The sequence below is a fragment of the Mesoplodon densirostris genome, chromosome 6 (assembly GCF_025265405.1).
Source record: "Mesoplodon densirostris isolate mMesDen1 chromosome 6, mMesDen1 primary haplotype, whole genome shotgun sequence".
Taxonomy (NCBI): Eukaryota; Metazoa; Chordata; class Mammalia; order Artiodactyla; family Ziphiidae; genus Mesoplodon; species Mesoplodon densirostris.
This window is the reverse complement of record NC_082666.1, coordinates 122,195,826-122,220,009: the sequence shown is the minus strand read 5'-3', so window position 1 is coordinate 122,220,009 and position 24,184 is coordinate 122,195,826. Positions and strand designations below refer to the sequence as shown.

The following is a 24,184-nucleotide window of genomic DNA, read 5'->3' as shown; positions in this document are numbered from 1 at the left end:
GCCTGGTGCAGGAGGCCAGTCAACAGCACCATGCGGCCCAGTTCACCCCTCATTCACCAAATGCTAACTCAGTGGAAGAGACAGGAAGACAGCCTAGCACAGAGGTTCTCCAAGTCTGGTCCCTGGTCTCTGGGAGTCCCCAGGACCCTTTCGAGGGGTCCATGAGGTCAAAACCATCTTCTTAATAATACTAATATTATTTGCCTTTTTTCAATGCTCATTCTCTCATGAGTCTACAGTGGAGTTTCCCAGGGGCTATAGGATGTGTAATGTCACAACACATTGGATGTAGAAGCGGATATTCGAATCCTGCTGTTTCTATGGAGCCAGATGATAAAGAGATTTGCAAAAATGTCAAACAATGCCACTCATATTGCTCACTTTTTGAAAAATATGGTCACTGTTCATAAATAGATATGATTTATATGAACAGGTAATAAGTTTGTTATTGTTAAAAGAACAAGTAAATATTTAAAATTTTTGTTTTAATTTCTAAGACTAGAAATTAATAGCCATCAATAGACATAATCCATGTGAACAAAAGCTCTTGGGGGTCCTCAATAATTTTTAAGAGGGTAAAGGGATGCAGAGGCTAAAAAGTCTGAGTAAATATATTTGCTCTCTGGGCCTCAAGTTCTTCCTCAGTAAAACAGAGATAATATCTACCTTATAGGGTTATAGAGAGAATTAAATTAGAAAAGCAGCTTGAAAATCACCCAAAACAGTAACTTGCACTAAATCGATGGTAGCTATTTTATCATGATGATTATTTATTTAATCAACAGGTTCCACTGGTAAAACAGGAGTGGTGGCTGGAAGTGGCAGGCCCTTGAAAAAAGTCAAATCTGGAATCTGTTTTGTTTCAATAGCACACACTTCTTTTTTTCTCCCCCTACCCTTCCTATGCTTTTTTTCAATTTTAAATTTAAAAGTCTTCCAGCTGGACATGCTTTCTGCAGCTAATCACAGATTCCATGACTTGGTGGCAGAGTTTATATGTTTATTTTACTTTCTCTTCCTCATAGGCATTTAAGTTGCTTGTTACGTACAGCCTAAGGTGTCAGGCAGGCAGCGACCTGGGGATGGGATGTGCCCCAGGTGTTAGCTAACAACCTCTAAAGAATGTGCTGAAAAGGATTATACTAGCTCCTGGCCCTTAGCAAAATTTAAAAGGTACAATTATGGTTTTTGAGAGTGAGGCTCTGGGCTGCCCACTGTATTCTCCCTTGGGTTATGTGTCCTCAAGATAACTGATCTCTATTTATTGTCTTTCTTACCTTAATTAATCTATTCATTTTCTCTCCCATTAAAAATATCAGAATTCAAAGATACACATGGGAATAGTAAAGCATAAGTTATGAGTCACTGTTGCATAATAGAGAACTTGTCTGGTCTTTGTCCTAAGCTCCTGGGAGGCAGCTTCTAAACTCCTGGAATTTCCCCAGTGACAGAAGTGTCATTGTTATTCATGGTGGACCTCTCAGACCACATGGGAGTTGATACTAACGAGGTGACTCATGGTGGGCAGGATAGTCTTAGAATGGGGGCTCGCCTCTGCCAGGACCACCAGCCATTTGATTAGAGGGTTGGAGCCTTGAGCTATACAGTATCAGCCAGACCTCCAGGGAGGAGATGGGGGCTGGAGATGGAGTTTATTCATGTGGTTTATGATTCAATCAGTCCAGCCAATATAACGACACCCCAATAAAAACCCTGCACACAGGACTTCCCTGGCAGTCCACTGGTTAAGACTCCACGCTTCCACTGCAAGGGGTGTGGGTTCGATCCCTGGTAGGGGAACTAAGATCCCGCATGTCGTGTGGTGCGGCAGAAAAAAACAAAAAAAATTAAAAATGCTGCACACAAGAGCTCCAATGAGCTTCCTGGTTGGCGAACACATCAGTTCGCCAGGAGTGTGATGTGTCTGAATCCACAGGGAGAGGACACAGAAGCCATGCATCTGGGACCCTCCTAGACCTTGCCCTGTGTATCTCTTCATCTGGCTGGTTCTGATTTGTATCCTTTATGATAAAACTGTAATCATTAAGAACAGCATTATACCAAGTTTTGTTGGTTGTTCTAGTATAGTATCACCTGAGGGGGGGAACCATAGACACTCCCTCCCCAAATTTATAGTCAATTGGTCAGAAATGTGGGTGGCCTGGGGACCCCTGATCTTGCAGCTGGTGTCTGAAGTTTGGGCTGTCTTGTAGGGGTCTCTGCGCTAACTCTGGCTGGTGAAGATCAAAACTGCAGTGTATAAGTATTGCGGTCATTTCTTCCTTTGCCTTCATACAAAAACAAACTACCCAACACTCACCTTGCCTTTGTCAAAATACGATATGATTTCTTGATACAGCTTCTCTTTAAGCTCTTGCTGGGTATACACATAGTAAGTGTCCCTCTGAAGCAAATGGGGTACACAGGGCTTGTCAGACCACTGAAAAACACAAAAGCAACACAAGAGATTGATGCAACACATCAATTCATTTAAAGGAGATGAATGTAACAAATATTCAGCTGCAAAAATTCACAGAAATATTTGTATATATCTTTGACTCAATCATATATTTTTGATAATTTATTAAACACAAAAATTGCACACGCATATACATATACATGCCAGCTTCAAAACAAGTGCATGCCAAATGGACACTCAAGGCATTCCCATGAAGGTCAGGAATGAGGTGAGGCTGCCAACCATCATGACTGTGGTTGTACTGGTTACCACTCAGTACAGATAAAAGAGAGAAATCAGAAGTATAAAAATGCAAAAAAAGGGGTAAAACTATCATGTGAAAGCAATGATTGTATTCTTCATAATCAATCCATTCACAAAGGGTGCAACTGAAAACCTACCACAAATAATGAGAGAATTAAGTAGTGGGGTCAAAATTAACATATTTGGAAATAAATTAGAGATAGATTTCATATAAATAATAACCATGCTGAAGATAACAGAAGAAATGACCCCTACAAGAATAAACCCAAAATGATCAGATACCGAGGCACAGCAATGTGAATATACTTAATGCCACTAAATTATACCCTTATAAATGCCTAGGATGGTAAATTTAATTTTATATGTACTTAAGCCATAATTAAATTAAAAAGAAAAGATATCTAGGTATCAACATAAAAAGGAATATTCAAGACTTCTGGGTTTCCCTGGTGGCACAGTGGTTGGGGGTCCGCCTGCCGATGAAGGGGATGCGGGTTTGTGCCCCGGTCTGGGAAGATCCCACATGCCGTGGAGCGGCTGGGCCCGTGAGCCGTGGCCCCTGAGCCTGCGCATCCGCAGCCTGTGCTCCGCAATGGGAGAGGCCACAGCGGTGGGAGGCCTGCGTACCGCAAAAAAAAAAAAAAAAAAAAAAAAAAAAAAAAAATTAAAATAAATAAATAAATAAATAAAAGACTTCTACACAGAAAATGTTAATACACCACAGGAGGGCACAAAAGCAGCCTTGAACAAATGGAAAGTCATACCGTGCTTTTGGGTAAGAAAATGCTATTTTATAAACATGGAAATTCTCCCCTAAATTTATTTATTTATTTTCTTTGCGGTACGCAGGCCTCTCACTGTTGTGGCCTCTCCTGTTGCGGAGCACAGGCTCCGGACGCGCAGGCTCAGCGGCCATGGCTCACGGGCCCAGCCGCTCCCCCCTAAATTAATTTTTAAATTTCATGATTCAAGAGCCCATGTGGGGCTTCCCTGTTGGTGCAGTGGTTAAGAATCTGCCTGCCAATGCAGGGGACACGGGTTCGAGCCCCGGTCCGGGAAGATCCCACATGCCGCGGAGCGGCTAAGCCACAACTGCTGAGCCTGCGCGTCTGGAGCCTGTGCTCCGCAACAGGAGAGGCCGTGACAGTGAGAGGCCCACGCACCGCGATGAAGAGTGGCCCCCGCTCACCGCAACTGGAGAAAGCTGTTGCACAGAAATGAAGACCCAACACAGCCAAAAATACAATATAAAATAAATACATTAATTAAAAAAAAAAAGTCCATGTGAAAAAAATAAACAAAAAGGAATAAGGTGGAAAACTCTGAAAAAGAAGAGGAATGAAGAGAAACTACTAGGTCATAAAACATACTGATAATTGAAACAGTGTGGTCCTGGGGCATGAATTGACAGAGATCCATGCAAAATATGTAAAATCTAGAAAGAGGTTCCCCCCGACCCTCCATACAGTGATTTAGTACATGATCAAGATGGGATCTCATACCAATGATGAAAATGTGGAAATGATGAAAATGTGGACTATACTTAATAAGCAGCATCCCTACTGAGTAGCTCTATGGGGAAAAAGTGGCATCCACACCTCATACCTTATGCCAGGATAGGAGAGCTGAATTTTCTGAGAAGCACAAACGAAAAGACCTACAGTCACTGACACTGTGGTTTCTTTCGGATCATCCCACAGTCAACAGGCCTTCCTCCCTAACCCATATACAGTAAGCTTTCTGGTGCCCCAATCGTGCGTATGAACTGTGAATGGCTGCCTTAGGGGAAGTGGTGAAGCAGAGAACTCCAGTTTTTAATTCCAAAGCTTAGAACAATATACATGTATTATTTAGGTATAAAATAAAGTTTAAATTATACAAGAAAATGAATTGCTAGGTACAAGAATGGAGGCAGAGAGATGTAGTAGGAGGCTAAAAATGATAACTTGGACCAAGATGGTAGCAATGGAGATAAAGAAAAGTGGATAGGGTGAGGCTATCAAAGAGACATCTGCACCCCCGTGTTCGCTGCAGCATTATTCACACTAGCCAAGATACAACCTAAGTGTCCATCAATGGATGAATGAATAAAAATGTGGTATAGAGCTTCCCTGGTGGTGCAGTGGTTGAGAGTCCGCCTGCCGATGCAGGGGACACGGGTGTGTGCCCTGGTCCGGGAAGATCCCACATGCCGTGGAGCGGCTGGGCCCGTGAGCCATGGCTGCTGGGCCTGCGCGTCCGGAGCCTGTGCTCCGCAACGGGAGAGGCCACAACAGTGAGAGGCCCGCGTACGGCAAAAAAAAAAAAAAAAAGTGGTATATACGTACAATGGAATATTATTCAGCCATGAGAAAGAAGGAAATCCTGCCATCTGCAACACCACGGATGGACCTTAAGGGCATTGTTCAAAGTGAAGTAAGTTAGACAAGAAAGACAAACACTGTAGGACCTCACTTATATGTGGCATCTGAAAATTCCGGGCTTGTAAAAACAGAGAGTAGAATGGTGGTTACCAGGGGCTGCGGGGTGGGGGAATAGGAGGAAGATTGTTTAAGGGTATAAACTTGAAACTAGTAGATAAATAAGCCCTGGAGAGCTTCCCTGGTGGTGCAGTGGTTAAGAATCCACCTGCCAATGCAGGGCACACGGGTTCAAGCCCTGGTCCGGGAAGATCCCACATGCCACGGAGCAACTAAGCCTGTGAGCCATAACTACTAAGCCTGTGCTCTAGAGTCTGCAAGCCACAACTACTGAGCCTGCGTGCCACAGCTACTGAAGCCCACGCGCCTAGAGCCTGTGCTCCGCAACAGAAGGCCCCACTCACCACAAACAGAGAAAGCCTACGCGCAGCAACGAAGACCCAATGCAGCCATAAATAAATAAATTTGTTTTAAAATAAATAAATAAATAAAAAAGCCCTGTAGATCTAATGCTATAGCACAAACTTTCTCAATTAAAAAAAGAAAGAAAGAAAAGCGGATGGGGTGAGGGAGGGTTTTGGACAGAGGTCCACGATTCTTGTTTGTGCAGAATGTGGGAGGGGTAAGTAAAAGATGATGACGACCGGTATCTTTTATTAGATGCCAGTGCCCTTTAGTGAAATGGGGAGAAAGGAGAGGAAGGGAGGGACCCAGGAGGACAGTGGAGGGAACAGCTTCTGTTACTGTCACGCCGAGTGTGAGTTGTCTGCTAGTCATTCAGAGATTGATGTTGACAGAACAGTAAGTTGGAGGAGTCGTCAGAGCTGGAAATAATTATTTGGGATTGACGATGTAGAGCTGTATTTATATCCATGGCACAGTATAATTTCCTCAGTGAGACAGGATAAATACGATAGTACTTCTACAGTTCTATATTTACTTACAGCTCACTTCTCTACAGTTTTACACATACTGATTGACGTGTATTTTGCTTTTTTTTAAATAAATAAATATATTTATTTTAATTAATTTAATTAATATTTAATTATTTAATTTAATTAATAACAGCTGCATTCGGTCTTCATTTCTGCGCGGGCTTTCTCTAATTGTGGCAAGCGGGGGCTACTCTTCATTGAGGTACGCACGCTTCTCACTGCGGTGGCTTCTCTTGTTGCAGAGTACGTGCTCTAGGCTCACTCGTGGGCTTCAGTAGTCGCAGCATGCAAGCTCAGTAGTTGTGGCTCGCGGGCTCTAGAGCGCAGGCTCAGTAGTTGTGGCGCACGGGGTTAGTTTTTCTGCAGCATGTGGGATCTTCCCTGACCGGGGCTCGAACCCATGTCCCCTGCGCTGGTGCATTCTTAACCACGGCACCACCAGGGAAGTCCCTGTTTCTTCACTTAGAGCATCAGTATTAGCAGCCTGTAAGTCGTGCTCTGCTTCCGCAGGATTCTTAAATAAATGATATGCACCCATATGTTCAAAGCAGCACTATTCACAAAAGCCAAGACATGGAAACAACCTAAGTGTCCATGGACAGATGAGTGAATAAAGATGTGGTACATATATAGTGGAATATTACTCAGCCATAAAAAAGAATGAAGTAATGCCATTTGCAGCAACATGGATGGACACAGAGGTGATCATACTAAGTGAAGTAAGTCAGGAAGAGAAAGACAAATACCATATGACATCACTTACATGTGGAATCTAAAATACGACCCAAATGAACATATCTACAAAACAGAAACAGACTCACAGAGAGAGAACAGACTTGTGGTTGCCAATGGGAAGACGGAGCGGGGGATGGATGGATTGGGACTTTGGGATTAGAATGGATAAACAACAAGGTCCTAGTGTAGAGTACAGGGAGCTATATTTAACATCCTGTGGCAAACCATAATGGAAGATGTGAAAAAAAAGTATACATATGTACAACTGACTCACTTTGCTGTAAAGCAGAAATTAACACAACACTATCAGTCAACTATACTTCAATAAAATTTAAAAGTAAGTACATACGTAAATAAATAAATAATAATGGAAATGTTCCCAACCTTGGTCTAAAAACTAGCTGTGCCTATTTAGAAGGTATAAAAACATTCTTGGATAAAAGGGTCCTCCTCCTTGAGTAGGGAACTTTCCCATCAAAATCATACAGGATGTGGTCCCAAAGGGCTGGACGGCTGAAAAATCGCATACCTGATCCACTTACCTGCAGGAGCTCAGCATGTAGGAGGAGTGTGTAGGCAGCTTCGGTGTAGTTCTCACAGTCCCGGTGCAAATCCCGCAGCTTGTACAAGTATCTGGTCAGAATGGGAGAAAGGAGGCATTCTGCTGCCAGGGAGTTGATGGGACATTTGGCTCATGTCACAGCCAGGCGGCAGGAATAGTTACTTCCTGTTCCTTAAGTCTTTGTGCTGCTTCCTGCCTGTGTGTCTTTCCTACTCTACCTGTGCTACTTTGTACTCTTCGTTTAAGGCAGTGATGTTTAAAAACATTTTTTAACGTCACAGACCCCTTTGGGAAGCTCATGAGAGCTAAGGCATGTTTCCCCAGGAAAATGCACATAGTTGACATCCAAGTTGCTTTCACATTCAGGGCTTCCTGCACGCCGGGCTAACAGTCCTTGACAGAGGGTGAATTTCACGTCTTTCCTGTGCTGTTTTCCCTAGTTGCCTGGCCACAGCCCTCTATCCTTTCCTGGAATCCCGACACGATCCTCCCTCTACACTTCCTCGTATTGTATGTACTTGTGTATCCGTCTGAAGCGTTTACCCTTTTAGGAAGAAGGGAGCATATCACACACTTTCTGGTGTCTCTTGAAGCAGCAAGCACGGTGTTGGGGCTTATTGTTTTCATTTATTGGAGAAATAAATCATAAAGCCCTGACATAAACAGCAAAAGCAGACATTTCTTTCAGCTTACCTTATGTAGATGTCCTCTCTCTTCTTTTCTTTGTAAAAATTCTACAAAAAAAGTCACAAAATACCAACACAAAGCCATTATTGATGAGCTTGCCCCAAAAACGGACAAACCACTACTTGCACTTTTCAAGTGTCACTTTTCCAAAGACTTTATTCTTTCCCTTTAACAAATACCCCTAAGAAAATAAGGAAGTGACAATTTATAAAGCAGAAAACTTGAATTCTTTTAGGACCAGGCTTCTGGGAAATGTGAGGGAACCTTCTAGGTGAATAGACAGCTGGGTCATACCCACGTCACCTGATATTCTGTTTTCTCAGGGACTCAGAGGCGGTAGGTTCTTGATTTATATGAAGAGGAGTGTATGGCAGCCTAAACCTCTGAGGTCTGTGGTCCCAGTTACAACTGTCTAAGGAAAGGCAAGACCACAGGGTTCTACCACCTAGAGGATTTCATGGACTAATTCTCTGCTCATGGTATATTGTTTTTAACGCATTTTCGTCTGTGTCGAATAATCCCAACAATAAAGCAACCACATAAAAACAAGACAGGCTGAGGATGGCCTTCGGTAAGAGAGTTGAGTCAAGAGCTTATGTTGCATTTTTCATCCCTGTTTCCACATTTATCCTCAAGGTCTGAGGCAGCTGGCATCTGTGAGTTCAAAGCTGAGTTGGCCATTCCAATTAGACTCAGCAGGACACGGACTCTGGAAAGGTGGTCCCAGGGGACCTTTTTGTCTGCTGGATCTACTTAGAGCTGCGCCATGGGGGGCAGGGGCAGCCGGGCACTGCCCTCTCACCATCCCAGGGGCATGGCACGTCCCAGGGGCGTGGCACGTACCAGCACGTTAACGGTACAGCTCATGCGGTTTTCCTTGCTCTCGTCATGCATGATAATGGTTCTGTAGTCCAAGAGATTCTCTAAGAGGCTGCTGACCAGGAGTGCGAATACTTCTCCGGAGCTGGAGAGGTATTTATGTTTCCGGCAATGTTCTAGAAGTCTGTGGGGCAGAGATAGAGACAAATGCCCATGTCCCACACGGTGACTCCAGCACCGCCTATGAGCGCTGTCCATGGTCCTGGCAGCAGGTGGCGCCAGACTAGGAGACATACACCCTTTCTTGTAACTCCAGTCTATGCTAGCCTGGGTCCTGCACTTACAAGGCTACTCGCTGTTACTCAAATTCTACGTTTTCTTTAGGTCTGTAGCTCAAACCCTATCATCACTGAGGATCCCAGCCCACTATGCCCTTCTTTGAATTTCTATTTGTATTTGTTTTTGTCTTCTGTCAATACCACAGAATTGAGAACCTTTGCCCAAAAAGTTTTGTGTGTGCCATCTGATCGCTCTACTCATTGAAAGGACCATCTTTTCTCCGTCTTTATTCTCCCTAAGGCATCTTCAGGGCATCCTGAGGGAACTCTGGAGAATCTTGGACTGATGCCCAGCCTAGAGGAACCTAGGAACCTACTACACTGCTAGACATGTGGCTCTTTGGATGAAAGTGGGAGACGTCGGCTTCCCTGGTGGCACAGTGGTTGAGAGTCCGCCTGCCAATGCAGGGGACGCGGGTTCGTGCCCCGGTCCAGGAAGATCCCACATGCCACGGAGCAGCTGGGCCCATGAGCCATGGCCACTGAGCCTGTGCGTCCGGAGCCTGTGCTCCGCAACAGGAGAGGCCACAACAGTGAGAGGCCCGCATACCGCAAAAAAAAAAAAAAAAACAACAACAAAGTAGGAGACACAGGAGAGAGGAGATATGGGGATATATGTATATGTATAGCTGATTCACTTTGTTATAAAGCAGAAACTAACACACCATTGTAAAGCAGTTATACTCCAATAAAGATGTTTAAAAAAAAGTTATTTTCAGGAAAAAATGCACAGTTGTAAATAGGTAGATGGAGGTTAAACTTTTGGTCTAAATCCTCTCCCTCTGGATCCAAATAGAACAAAGCTTCTATAGGAGCTTCTCAGATTAGACAATTAGAAGAAAACTTTGGGAACAGGAGAAAAAACGGGTTCAAAGCATTAGCCCAGACTCTTGAATTATTCTTGAGCACTGGAAATTTGTGCAGTCATATTTTTCTACATTCGTGATTCAAGAAGAATGAAGGAAAAATAAGATCTGTATGTGAAAAGTCAACTGTAGGATTTTTTTAAAGTGTAGTTTTATTATCACTTGTAAATGTGTGTGTAACACCTGCACTTAATTCCCGTATGAGATCAGAACTGCAGAAGTGATAAACTGAAAGGTCTGAATCTCAAACAGGCAGACCAAATGGATATGGGATGAAAAGATCAACAAACCATCTTATCATCCATTACAAACAAAATAAGACGGACTTCTAGTTCTTTAAAATACAGATGAGTCATCAGTTCCATTTCTGAGTACCCCATGTGCTAGTTCCTTAAAAAAAATCTTTGAAAAATGAAAAACAAAGTTGGGAGTGTCCCCGTCCTCAGCTCAGTCTAATGCCCACCACGTCCACGAAGCAGGTAAATCCCAGAAAGACTTAGGCACGTACCCAATCAACAGGTGACAGAGTTGGCCAATATCATAAAAGTTCAGAGAACATAAGAAATGAACAGTCTAGGGTAGTTACAACCCAGGATGCTGGGAAGATCTGCAGATAATAACAGTAATGAACACTAGAGCAGCCAACATTTGTCCAGCATGAGCTCTGTGACAGACACTGTGTTAATGCATCATCTCATTTAATCCTCACCAAAATACAGATCTTATCATTGTAGATGACCAAAAAAAAAAAAAGGGGGGGTGTTGTATAGGTTAGAGCATCTGTCCAGAGTCAAAATCCTAGTATGTGGAGAAAGGGGATTTGAAGCACAATCTCTCTCCCCAACATCTAAGTGTTTTTAACCACTCTTGTTATACTGTCATTCTATACATGCAAAGGAGAGTAAGAGGGACAGAGGGTGACAGGCAAAGGTCTGTCAGGGTATTGGATGGGGAACAGTGGGATAATGTGAGCACAGGGAGGGAATGAATGTGTTGGCCTGGGGTGTGCGGAGGGCAGTGAAAAGGGCTGGAGCTGTACCTGGTGTTCTCAGACATCCTTCACGGGGCTTAAGGTATTCTTAAATGTAAAGTGGACCTTGAAATGTTTTTCCCTTCTCCTTTAAATTATTGCTTCGAAGCCATAATTAGAGGTGCCAGCACTTTTGTCAAAGTTCAGCATTTCAAACACTGGGCAAAATGCCACTACTCTGTCCATCGCCCTCTCTCCTCAATCTGCTCTGTTCTCGAGGGCCGGGCTGGCCAGGAAAACATGAATATTTGACTCACAACAGATAAACAAATGTCAGCAGTGGATGGTGTAAACTCCATGAACCCCCCCCCACCACCGAGAACCATTCATGGTGGTGACCCCAGGGATGCTGAGACTACTCGATTGGTCTGTAAGGGCAGCAGAAGCCTGCTTTTCTCCATCACTAAATGATGCAATCAACGTGAGATTTTGTTTCTGAAATACTCACAGCTTTTCCAGAAGGACCTTGTATTGTTCATCTCCTCTTCCCCCTTCCACCTCTTGGTCCAGCTTTGTGATCAACTCATTCTCAAACTGAAAGCAGAGGCGGAATTTCACAGGAGAATGCCACATTCTCAGAAGAGGACATGAAAGACATCCAGCCAAGTTTTCTAGATTGGACCCAACCCCTTTACTGAATTGTAAACTAATTCCAACATACATAGAGGAAGACCCCACTTCACATCATCCATGAATATCAAAACTTCCTAAAGCAGCCTTGTGCTACTCTGTCTTTTGCTTTATATTTACAGAAAAAAATTACCCCAAACATTATTATCTAATCACAACTATGCATACAAAAATAGCTTAATGATTCTAATTTTCCATTTTATTTTTGGCTCTTGTCGAAGTCTTGACAATGGGATTGCTTTGGCAGAGCTTCAGAGCTGCAAAATCTTCCATTCAATACTAATATACTGTATAGATAAGGAAATTGAAGCATAGGAAAAATATATCAGGCAGACTAAGGTCTCAAAGCTAAAGGCCCCCGCACCATTCCCTCAATCCACTGCAATATTTGCAAGAGATAGGATTAAACTGCATGAAGTCAAATTTTTTTTTTTTTTTTTTTTTTTTGCGGTATGCGGGCCTCTCACTGTTGTGGCCTCCCCCGTTGCGGAGCACAGGCTCCGGACGCGCAGGCTCCGGACGCGCAGGCTCAGCGGCCATGGCTCACGGGCCCAGCCGCTCCGCGGCATATGGGATCCTCCCAGACCGGGGCACGAACCCGTATCCCCTGCATCGGCAGGCGGACTCTCAACCACTTGCGCCACCAGGGAGGCCCTGAAGTCAAATTTTAATTATCCAGAGATAAGAGTGCTTCTTTAGGAAACACACGCAGCAGAAAAGGCTGCTCCTAGGGCCTTGGTTGGACTATCTGATCCTATGCCTAATCGCTTTACAAAATAAAATGCAAAAAAAGAAGTTTTTAGATCACCTTTGATTTGTTTTATTCAGGCTACTGCTTCTCTATATAGAAAGAAAATAAATAAGAGGTGACTCTACGTGCATTAGTAAGACGACAGGTCCACCACTCCTTACCATATGGAAATTGCCATTTCCACTGAAATTGAACTCACACTGCATCATATCAAAGAAAATGGGGATGGTGGCTTTCCGGAGCTCTACTTCGGGGGTCAGTGTGACCTCCAGAATGGGACCCACCATGGATGGGATGAATTTGATTTTGTGGGGACCTGAAATGAAAGTAAGTGAGGACATGAAAAAAAATAATTTCACCAGAAGTAAAGTGCTACAATCTTCCTCCACAGGGCCCATAAGAAAAGAAAAAGTTTATGTGGGTAAATCAATTCAGAAGTGAGTGACTAAGTATTGTTTTCTGTTAACATGTGATGTCGTAAGAGACCAACAAGTCAACTTGCACTTGCAGACACACAGAGAAATTCATCTCAGGATTCTTGGAATTAAAATGGAAAAGAATTCATCGTGGGATGCGTGTCACCCAGGAGTGGTGTGTGGGCCTGTTTGGGTTATACACTCACCCAGGTTATACCACATGTCCCGGATCCTAAAGCCGATTTCCTTTCTCATGTCCCCGTATCTAGGAAGAAGATCATAAACCAGGAGAAAGATGTGCAGTGGAAACGAGAACACATAATACAATGATGAGGGAGGTAAAAGAGCCTGTGTTCCTCTAGGTCACGATTAAGGTAGGTCTCGAGGCAAAATCACATTAAGAGATGTGGTCGAGGGACTTCCCTGGTGGTCCAGGGGTTAAGACTTGTGCTTCTACTGCAGGGGGTGAGGGTTCGATCCCTGGTCAGGGAACTAAGATCCCACAAGGAGATGTGGTCAATACCGAAAAAAGCCCCCAAGAACTGAGCCACAGAGAGGTGGGGGGGCTTTCACAGCAGGAGGAAGACCAAAGTAAGTGTCAAAAAATCACTGAGAAAATGAGATTAACAAACTTTATTGAAGAGCGAAGAGTGAGAAACACTCTGGTTGCTCTTAAGTGAAAAAATAAAATAAAACACAACAAACACTGAAGAAAAGGAAGATGAATGAGGGGTGACTTATACAGTAATGTGGCTGGCGTTTATATACTTATATTTGAGTAACCCTTATCCACACCAGGACGCTCTTCAAAGCACTCACATTGGGAATCTCTAGACATACATTCTCAGTGGGGGTGACAGTGTCCCTGAAGGGGTGAAAATTGGTCCATGGGGGCAAAAAAAAGCTTCCTGTTTTTATGTATAAAGTACAGATATACATTTAGTGCATAAACTGATATATGGTGTATCTGTGGTATTAATATTTCATGGCGGGGGTGATTAGAAAAACATTTTCTAAAAAGGTTCCTTACAGGAGTTGACAATGGAGGAAAAAAGAGTAGAGAAGCATTGATCTAGACAGTGGTTCTTGGGCGGAGGTGAATCAGAGTCACCTGAAAATCTCTTAAAGAATACATATGCCTAGGGCTACCCCACACCATATACCATATCAGAGGCTGGAGGCTTAGAAAATAGAAATAGGGTGGGTCAAAAGTAGATGCTGTAAATGTTCCCAAGGAGTTAGAATATGGACTTATGACCTACCCTGCCAGCACGGTTCTATGTTTTCTACTTACGATACTATTGCATCAAACATCTTTTTTTCAAATTCTTGCTTTGGAAGTGTCTTCAGAAGTCAGTATAAAAATATATAGAAAAATTTTTCTTACTATTTAACAAAGGTACCTAAGCTAATTTTATTATTATTATACAAGCATATGTGGTCCATGTCCGGCACATAATAGATAATAAATGATAACTATTCTTATTGCTTATTAATACTACTGTTGATGCTTTTACTAAAAATTAGAGAAGTCTTGAAAAAAAATTCATTCACATTTCTATAAGCTTAATATAAATGTTTTTTATTTCCTAAGGTTTATCTTGGCCCATATGCATATATATTTTTACATGGATTGTACTTACAGTCCCACTTTCCTTTGACCAAAACCAGAATCATTAATCCTAACTAGCCACTTTATTTATCAGACTTGGTGTCAACTCATTTCACTTATGGTCATTTAACCAAAATCAAATACACCCTTGAATGAAGTTATGTCATTTAAGGTATTCTAAAGAATAAGATTAAGGTGTCCATCTTAAAAATCAAATATCTCTTGATACCCACCCCACAAGGAAATCTAAAAAACAGGTTTTACTTTTATCTTTGGAAGTGCAATCACTAAATCCCAATCCCTTAGCCATCAATCTTAGTATTTTAGGGAGGAGCTGGAGGGAAGCTAAATAATTTGCCTAGAGTCCCAGACATGCTAGCAGGGGAACAGAACTAAAATTCACAGCTTTTAAATGATAAATTTCTCAAGTTCTATTTAATTACACAGCCTTTGAGTTCCCAGGCTCTCAATGAACTTCGAAACAGACTTGAGGTGAAAGCAATGAAAGTCTTCCCTAAATCTTTCATCACTCTTGCACACAGGTCCATTTTGAATTCTGAGCCAGGAATCTGGAGGGTGTTTTTAGGTGATGTGTTACTCTTGGCTTCTCTGCTGAAGTGACTGAAACTGGGAGGTAGACCAATGGTGCCAAAGGAGTCTGCTCTGTGAAGCATGAGACAGAGGCACTATGCCTGCAATTTGGACAAGCTGCCAGCAGATGGCAGCTGTTCCTGGTGATGGGAAGACTGGCTGGCTTCAGTGTCTCTTTATGTAGAGATTCTATAATAGAATGTGATGGTTGATTTGAAAATGAATGCGCCCCTGAGAAGAGATGTGAATCTGGGGAAATCTGAGGTCTATTAAATGATTATTTTAAGACCTATCTCACTAACAACACAGGTAGCCACTGAACAGTAATTTCTGTGATACCAAAACTCCTGCTCCAAATAGAAATGGAAGAATCGCCTTCCCAATCATAAGCAAGTTTAAGAGGACACTTACTTTTTTACAATTTTGTTGCGCTTGGCTTGTGAGAATGTTTCAAGCTGAAGGGACTCATGGGTGAGAAAAGCGACTGCCAAATGGAAGTAATTGTTCCAGAGCTGTTCAAAATTAATGATGTGGGTGAAAAGAAACAGAAAATAACATTAATATGGATCATAATAAAACAGTGTCACATGGTACAAATGCACTCGCCAGAAATTAATGGGAAAAAAATCCAAAATAAAATCCACGGGACTTCCTTTTCTCTCCTGTGTTTCAATTATTCATCCCTGAAAGTTTTAATGCTTTATTAAATATCAAGCTTTTAAAAATAATCCAAACTATTATATTTGTCTTTACTCCTGGGATAAAGGAAAATTGTTGCCAAGAAGTGTACCTATTTATAGTAAGTAGTTTGGCAATACTTATCAAAAGCCCTGACAATCTGCCAAATTTCTGACTAGTAAATACTTTAGGACTTTATCCTGATAACATATTTACGGGTATTTAAAAAAATATTTAAAACAAGGAAGGCCCTCACAGTGCTATTGAACATAATAACAGAAAATGGAAACAATCTAAATGCTCATAAGAATAATTTGGTTAAATAAACCATGGTCCAGCCATACAATGCACTGTATTCAGCCATTAAAAATACTGTGAAAATATTTATTATCATCGAAAATATCACAGAAAAAGTAAATAAAGTAGATTAACAGGTTACCAAAGAACTGTACAGCTTGATTCCATTTTTTTTGGCATAGGTACTTATGTGTGTGTGTGTATAAATACACACACGTATATAACCATTTTGATATATATACACACACACATATAAAAACATATGTATATACACACATAAACATGTATATGTATATGCAATATGTATATATAATCTCCTCTGCTTGTGACACTCTACTTCCAACGTTCCATAGATACAAACGCAGGCCATATCACAGCAAAAGCACATCACCAACAAAATGTACCCTGTAACAGAAGCAGGACCTTGTCTGCCTTCACCAGGGCCTAGAATAGTGCCCTACATATAACTCTCTAATATTTGTTGGATGAATGAATGAATGAATGAAGATGGAGCTAGTGATCACCAGTTTTGCTATCACTTTGGACTTTCAAACAGGTGTTTATACAAACTGCTCTTCGGACACTAAACCGTTTGTAGGTAGAGGAATACCTGCATGCTTACCTGCAAGCAGGTGTGTTTGTGTGTATCTGTGTTATGATAAAAAATCTGAGGCGATGTTTTCCAAAATGAAACGGTTCTCTTGATTTGGCTGAGAACTCAAGGAACTTCTAGGTGAGTCTCATGCTTACCTGAAGTTCAAAGCTTGCCTGATCCATGAAGAATCTTGTGAGAACCTCAGCAAACTGATTTATGGCACGGAGGAAAACCCTAGGGGAGGAAAAACACACTGGATAAAGAAGGCAACTTCATGCTCTTTGAAACATTTTCCATCTATGTTAAAAGCCAAAGCAAATCAAACCTGGACTTGGCAATCTAAGACCTGTAGATCTATCAAGGTCCTTAGAGATCAACAACAGCACATTCTACAGAGAAGGTCACTAAAGATCAGTTTCTTGAACTGACTACTAGCACAGCTCAAGGCTGCATCACAATTTAGCCAGTTCAGCGTACAGCTCAGAGGACAAGCCAGGGCTCCTGAGCCTCAGACCAAGGCTCCTTTTGCTCCATTGTGATGCTTACGCTTTAAAGTCTAGGACTTCAGATGCAATTGTTTCTCTAATCTGTACATAGTTGGGAAGGGTTTTTCTTTTTCTTTTTTTTTTTTTTTGCTGTACGCGGGCCTCTCACTGCTGTGGCCTCTCCCGTTGCGGAGCACAGGCTCCGGACACACAGGCTCCGCGGCCATGGCTCGCGGGCCCAGCCACTCCGCGGCATGTGGGATCTTCCGGGATAGGGGCACGAACCCGTGTCCCCTGCATCGGTAGGCGGACTCTCAACCACTGCGCCACCAGGGAAGCCCTGGGAAGGGTTTTTCTAATCAGGTATCAGGACCACGGAGAGTTAACAATAATGCTTATCATAATGATTTACTTTATTTAGCTCTTTAAAAATCCTGAATCTCTTTTAGTATCTGTATTCAGTCCATTTCACTTTCATTCAACAAGTCTTTGTTGAGGACCAGCAACTGCTAAGCACTGGCTTAGGTTCTGCCTTGAAAGAATGGTTCCTGGTCTTAAGAAATCTACAACTTGGATTGCAACCTGTAAATGGAACCATGACAACAAACAAAGAATATGGAAAATTCTAGGAGGGGGTATCAAAGAGGTATGCGAAAATCAAAAGAAGAGAAGATGACATCCAGATCAGAACGGCTTCCTTTCGAGATGGCATTTGAGAAGGACCTTAAGGAATGGGAGGCATGTTGATGGCCAGAGACAGTGGGGCAGACACTGCAGGTGGAAGCAGCAGTGTGAGTGGAGGCACAGAACATGTTCAGGGTCAGGGTCAGGGTTAGGAGGGAAGAGGCCAGTTTGATTGGAGGGCAAGTTGTATATAGAGGGAAACAGTGGAAGACAAGGCTAGAAAAGCAGGGTGGGCCAGGATGCAGAGGCCTCGAATGTCAGGATGAGGAAGGCCATATGGAGACACTGAAAGACACCTTGCAGAGTTGATGCTGACAATCAACATGAAAGCAATGAGGAGGTTACAGCAGAAAGAAGAGAGTAGAGAGCCCAAGTCGGAGTGACCACAGTAGCCTGCATGGAATCAAGAACAGGAGCACGTAAACCAGGACCACGAAAGCGGGGGGAACCTTACTTTACAGATGGTGGACTTGAAGCAAAGAGATTTAACATGATTCACAAGGGTCAAAACATAGTTTCCAGACCCAAGTTTTCAAATGCCTCTGGCCCTGCGATGGTCGGTCTCACCTGTTCTGTGTCATATTCATGACCATCCAGTCTTTGGCGTAGACGTTCTTTCCAATTAGATCCTTAAACATGATAAAAGTTTCCATGAGGAAGTCCTGCAGAAAACAAAGGAGGAATGGTTGGGGGAAAAGTGGGTTACGCTTCATAAGCCTTTCCTCCAGGACACTGACGTAAAGGAAGGAACACGATGGCCCAGGTCCCATAACAGTCTATCTTTTGAGTAAGGTTTATAGGGGTAACAGAGTTGTGTTTTTTAAAATTTTCTCTTATATTGGAGTATAGTTGATTAACAATGTTGTGTTAGTTTCAGGTGTAGAGCAAAGTGATTCAGTTACACATATACATGCATCTATTCTCTTTCAAATTATTTTCCCATTTAGGTTATTACGGAATATTGAGCAGAGTTCCCTGTGCTATACAGTAGTTTCTGGTTGGTCATCTCTTTTAAACATAGCAGTGTGTATGCAACAGAGCATTCTTACAGGGATCCTATGATTTGATGTTTACATCATATAACCTGATAAGGAAGAGAAAGATTAAAAAATTGTCTGTATTTTATAAATGATAAAACTGAGACTGTTGAAAAATGAAATGACTGGCTTAAGGCCATAGAAACCAAGAAGCTGGAGAGCTGGGAAGAGACCTTGGGATTCTGGATCCCAAGTTTAGAGCCATAATATCTTCAGTCCTCGGCTGCCAATGTTGTCTGAATAGATCTACTATACTTCAAATGAATTTACCAACAACTGTGAGAAAACTGATACCTGTTTTTTTTTTTAACTTTTTGGTATCTTTTAAAAATTGAGTTACAATTAACATACTAACATATTAGTTAATATTAACATAATATTATATTAGTTTCAGGTGTACAACATAGTGATTCAATGGTTTTATACATGAGGAAATGATGCCCACGATAAGCCCAGTTACCATCTGTCACTGTACAAAGTTGCTACAACGTTGCTGACTGGATTCCCTCTGTGTACATTACATCCTGGGACTTCTTTACTTTACAGCTGGAAGTTAGGATCTCTTAATCCCCTTCACCTCTTTCATCCATCTCTCTACCCTCCTTCCCTCTAGCAACCACCGGTTTGTTCTCTGTATCTGAGTCTGAGAAAACTGATACTTCTAATAACTCTGCGTCCAATTCTCCCTTATTATTATTAGAACAGAACAAAAATACTACAAATAAGAAGCAGAGACATGATTCTTCCTCTTCCAGGAACGTTACCATGCGTAGCCTGGGGGGAGGGTCCTAAATGGTCCTTAAAAAGAGATTATAGCAGTGGATCATCATGTCTGTAAAAACTAATAACAAAAGCCCAGTACTGAAAAAAAAAACAGCTATTCGACTCAAAAGAGGGCTAAGAAGAAAAAGGAACTCAGAACAATTGGGCTAAAAATCAAAGCTAAAAAGTTTGGAAAGCTTTTTAATTTATTAGTTAGTTAAATTTAGACATTTTTCCACTCAGATTCCTGAAATGAAAATCCAGTCCAATTTCTCTGGCACTAAACCGTGCAGTTCTAGCTCATGAATGACATCATATACAGAAAGAACACGGGGCTTGGGAGGCAGGGGGCCTGGGTTCTATTTCTAACAATATTCCTCTGAGACCCCAGTCCTGTTGGCTAACCACTACACTTCGGATGCCCAACAGCATAGGAATGGGAGCAATTCCAGCTCTCAAGTCTGTGCTACTTCCTTCTGGTTCAATGGAGAGTCAAACTTTTCTAGCCTCCATTCTGAAATCATAGACATAGTTCACAAGTTTTTCAGTTTTTCATCATCCATTTTAGGTGCATCCATTACTTATTAACTTTTTTCCTCAAGTCAACAGGAGTTGATGGTTTGTGAAACAAGGATGTAGATGCCGGTCATCTATTCTGACGCCAACTCTATATTCAACTCTAGTGTTCTCAGTGAACTGTAAACAGTGATGATATAATAAAGGCAGTTCACAGATAACCCCAGGCCTCACTTTAGCTACCACTTCCCGAAGTCTTTCAAGTGATTTCTTCAGAAGCAGCAGGAGCGAGAGAAAGGACAGTCCACTGGAGGTCAAAGGGCTTAGCTGTACCCTGCAGTTCTGCCACTGATGACTACTGTTCCCTTGGGGACAATAATCCTCTTTTAATTAGATGACGCAGGAGAAGAGCTCACCACTGTCCTGGAAAATAGGAGTTAAATCTGGTTTGTTTTTTTTTTCTTCTTCTTTTTGCTTACTTAAAGGAGCCAAATTGTCAAGAGTTTGAATTTAGTATAACTTTCTTTATTCTTCCTGCTTTCAGAAGGAAATCTGAAAAAAGTCACTAAACTATTTTTATATTAATTTTATCTTACATAATAATAATATAATATTATATATGTAATGATAATGTAATATCATTATCATTATTATAAGTAGTTGGTTCTCATAGCTAGTAACACATGCCAGGCACAAAGTGAGGCATTTTCCACATGTCCACTCATCAATACATTAACTACCTCCTGCCCCCAGGTGGGTACCATCCTACAGAGAAGGAAATTGAGGTTTAGTGAGGTTAGACAGCTTGCCCCAAATTTCATAGAGGCAAGCAGAATAGCCAGAATTCAAACCCAGGTCCAGGTGTTCTAAAGCCTGTGTTCTTAAACCCACTACGGAGGAGAAACACTGCTACCCTCGGCTTCCACCTCTCCCCATCTCTCCCCTCTTCCTAATTCTCTCGCCCAGATCTCTGCAAACACAGCTACAGATCGCTACAGATTCCTGTACCACGCTGCCAGCCAGAGCATGGCCTACGTGGAGGTCCACATAGGACTACAGACTAAGCCCCATTAAGTCCTTTATTTTTGTCCAGGACAGTGCTCTGAGGGTTCATCATTGGATCGATTACAACTAATAATAATAAAGAGTACAATTCCTTGTGTGTTTTTCCATCATGTAGACCTCACAGAAGGGAGAGTGACTGGCAGAGAAAGAGCTGGATATCCTTGGGTGTACTGGCCACATGCTATCAGTATAATAAAGGCAGAAAGTGGAAAATCTGGAGCATAAAGAAAATTGGAATATGCACGAATGATGCGAACTTACCCAGAGCAAAGATGAGTGCAATGAGACCTTGCCTGTTAATACAGCTCCCTGTCCAGCCCACTACTTCACAAGATAAGACAATACCTTCAGGGATTTTTTTTTTTTTTTTTTGGCCATGCAGCTTGTTGTATCTTAGGTCCCCGACAAGGGATTAAACCCAGGCTACGGCAGTGAAAGCACCAAGTCCTAACCACTGGATGGCCAGGGAATTCTCATCTTCAGGGATGTTTAACAGCCACTAACAATTCCCTGAAGGGAAGGATCCTGGGGAAGCAGCCAGAGATCTAACTTAGCCTCTTGGGCCACCTTTGGCTGTACGCTTAATTGTAACTAGGAGAACAATTTTCTTGTTTAAAACAGAAGAGAATGGAATATTTTCAACTGACAATAACTTACAACTGTTACCTGGGGCAGGTATTACCTCTTTTTGTTTCCCTCTCCAGGGAATACTGAAAAGGATGACATCAACCACATCTTAAAAGACCATGAACATCTCTGCCTCCTAAAATCCTTGCCAGGGCATGGGTGACTACTGTCCCTGAAAATGAGACACTGTCCTCTGCTGAGAGCAAAAGAGGTCACCCAAATGTTTCTAAATATGGGCTCTCTCTAAATCCAAGAGACGTAGGTGGCTGCGTGAGGACCTCCTGGTATATGGACTGTACCCTTCTTCAAATCCTGTGGCAGAGAAAAACTCTCCCTCTTGTAATCCCTGTGGAAAGCGCCACGGCATTCGGAGGTGTGTGGGAAGAGAACCCTAGACTCATGATGCTCAGTTCTGCCAAAATATGAGAAGTCTTAAAGTTACCAGGATCCAATGAAGACAACTTACAATAATGTCTTGTCTGGTCTTGAAAGTGCTGATGTAGTGGCTGTAGTGGCTCTCGTCCATCTGCCGCAGGATGGCAATCATGCAAGCAATGAAACTCCCCTGGAAGGAGACCGAAAACACAAATCCCAGCTCCTTAGACCACCCACTGACAAAGCAAGATTTGGGTGCATGTACTTTGGTTTTCCCCACCCAATTAACTATGCAGGGACCCCAGCACGCTGGAAACATACTGCATTCTAAAGGTCCAAAGGCATGTGCTTTGCAGTTTCTGCTAAAAATAAGGTCCTTCCAGGTTTGAGTGAAGCAGTGTGGAGGGCTTCACTCATCCTATGAATAGCCATGACCTCTGAAATCCTGTAGGCCAGGGGATACTGACTGTAAGATCTCAGCTAGATGACTAGTTAAGCTATAACAACTTGCAGACCCTGAGTTGCTTGTTGAGACCGAGGTGTAATAGAGACATCCAGGGAGAAACGTCCAAAGTATTTAGATCATTTAAATAAATTTGAGCTTGGAGGAAAGCAAAGAGGAAAAAGAGAGGTCGTAAAACTGACTGGACGAGCAGAAGAGAGGCTAGGAGAGCTCCCTGCTAGACCACTTCCATGTCATTCCACCAGCTCTAGAATCCTTTGGCCAGTGATTCCTAGCATGTTATGCTGTGTAATTGTGGACCTGGTTTGAAGAAAGGGATCAGATAATTAGATGGTTACCATCATTTCCATTGTTGAGGCCAGGAATTACATATTCAACTTGCTTTCCCCTAGTCCAACCATATTTGAGCCACAGACTTAATTTTCTAGCCAGAGGGCAAGTATCTAAGGTAGTATCCTCTTGTATTCATATAGTTATGAAAACAACACAAATTTAAGTGAACTTGGCACAGAGGAGATGAAAATACAGCTGTTCCTGGGATGGAGAGAATAACTTCCTAAACACAAAAACAGTGAAATACTATCCATGTACACCTCTCTCTGAATGAATGTCTGTCTTAGGTCTCTTTTGTTTAAAAAAATTTATTTTTCTAATTATAAAGTGATGTAAATTTATTGTATTAAGGCTTTGATATATATTGCCAAACCGGCATATAGTTTGCATTACCATCAGCACTTAACACTATTTGTTTCTCCAGGCCTTTGCCAAGTGTTTGTCCAAATTTTACCCTTTCAGGAAAGCCTGTTTTTTATTCTGGCTGCACCACGCGGCTTGTGGGATTCTAGTTCCCTGACCAGGGATCGAACCTGGGTCCCTGGCAGTGAAAGTGTGGAGTCCTAACCACTGGATGGCCAGGGAAGACCCAGGAAAGCCATTCTTAATCAGCTTACATAAATTGTAACTCTTCTACCCTAACTCCCCTTATCCCACTCATTTTTTTCTCCATAGCACTTATAGCCTTCTAATACTCTGCCATTTATTTTTTCGTTAATGTTCTTGCTAGAATGTAAGCTTCTCTAAGGTAGTGATTCCTGTCTGTTTTGTTTCCTGATATACCCCCAGCATCTAGAACAGTGGCTGGCTTACAGTAGTTTCTTAATACATATCTGTTGAATAAATGGTTTTTATTTACCACAGCAATTTGGGATAGTTCTTTTTCTCTGTCCTCTGATGAAAATCTAATCAGAGATTTTAGCATCGCAAAAGATGCACCTTTAGTAAAACATGCTTCATTTTAATGATGATACAACTCGGCCTTTCAACAGTTATCTCTGGTCTCAATCACACTTTTTTTTTTTTTTTTTTTTTTCTTTTTGCGGTATGTGGGCCTCTCACTGTTGTGGCCTCTCCCGTTGCGGAGCACAGGCTCCGGATGCGCAGGCTCAGCAGCCATGGCTCACGGGCCCAGCCGCTCCGCGGCATATGG

General features: G+C 42.2%; 1 protein-coding gene across 1 annotated transcript in view; it reads right to left on the bottom strand.

Moving 5' to 3' along the window:
- Positions 1–24,184, bottom strand: part of DOCK5 (dedicator of cytokinesis 5) — a 216,239-nt gene that overhangs the window by 34,042 nt on the left and 158,013 nt on the right. Inside the window, exons 28-38 of the mRNA XM_060102585.1 lie at positions 22,327–22,425; positions 18,421–18,515; positions 16,840–16,918; positions 15,526–15,626; positions 13,118–13,176; positions 12,657–12,811; positions 11,563–11,648; positions 8,905–9,064; positions 8,068–8,108; positions 7,355–7,445; positions 2,321–2,440 (exon numbers count right to left, since the gene is read on the bottom strand). Coding sequence (XP_059958568.1) covers positions 2,321–2,440; positions 7,355–7,445; positions 8,068–8,108; positions 8,905–9,064; positions 11,563–11,648; positions 12,657–12,811; positions 13,118–13,176; positions 15,526–15,626; positions 16,840–16,918; positions 18,421–18,515; positions 22,327–22,425 — 1,086 coding nt within the window. The remainder of the gene's footprint in view (positions 1–2,320; positions 2,441–7,354; positions 7,446–8,067; positions 8,109–8,904; positions 9,065–11,562; positions 11,649–12,656; positions 12,812–13,117; positions 13,177–15,525; positions 15,627–16,839; positions 16,919–18,420; positions 18,516–22,326; positions 22,426–24,184) is intronic.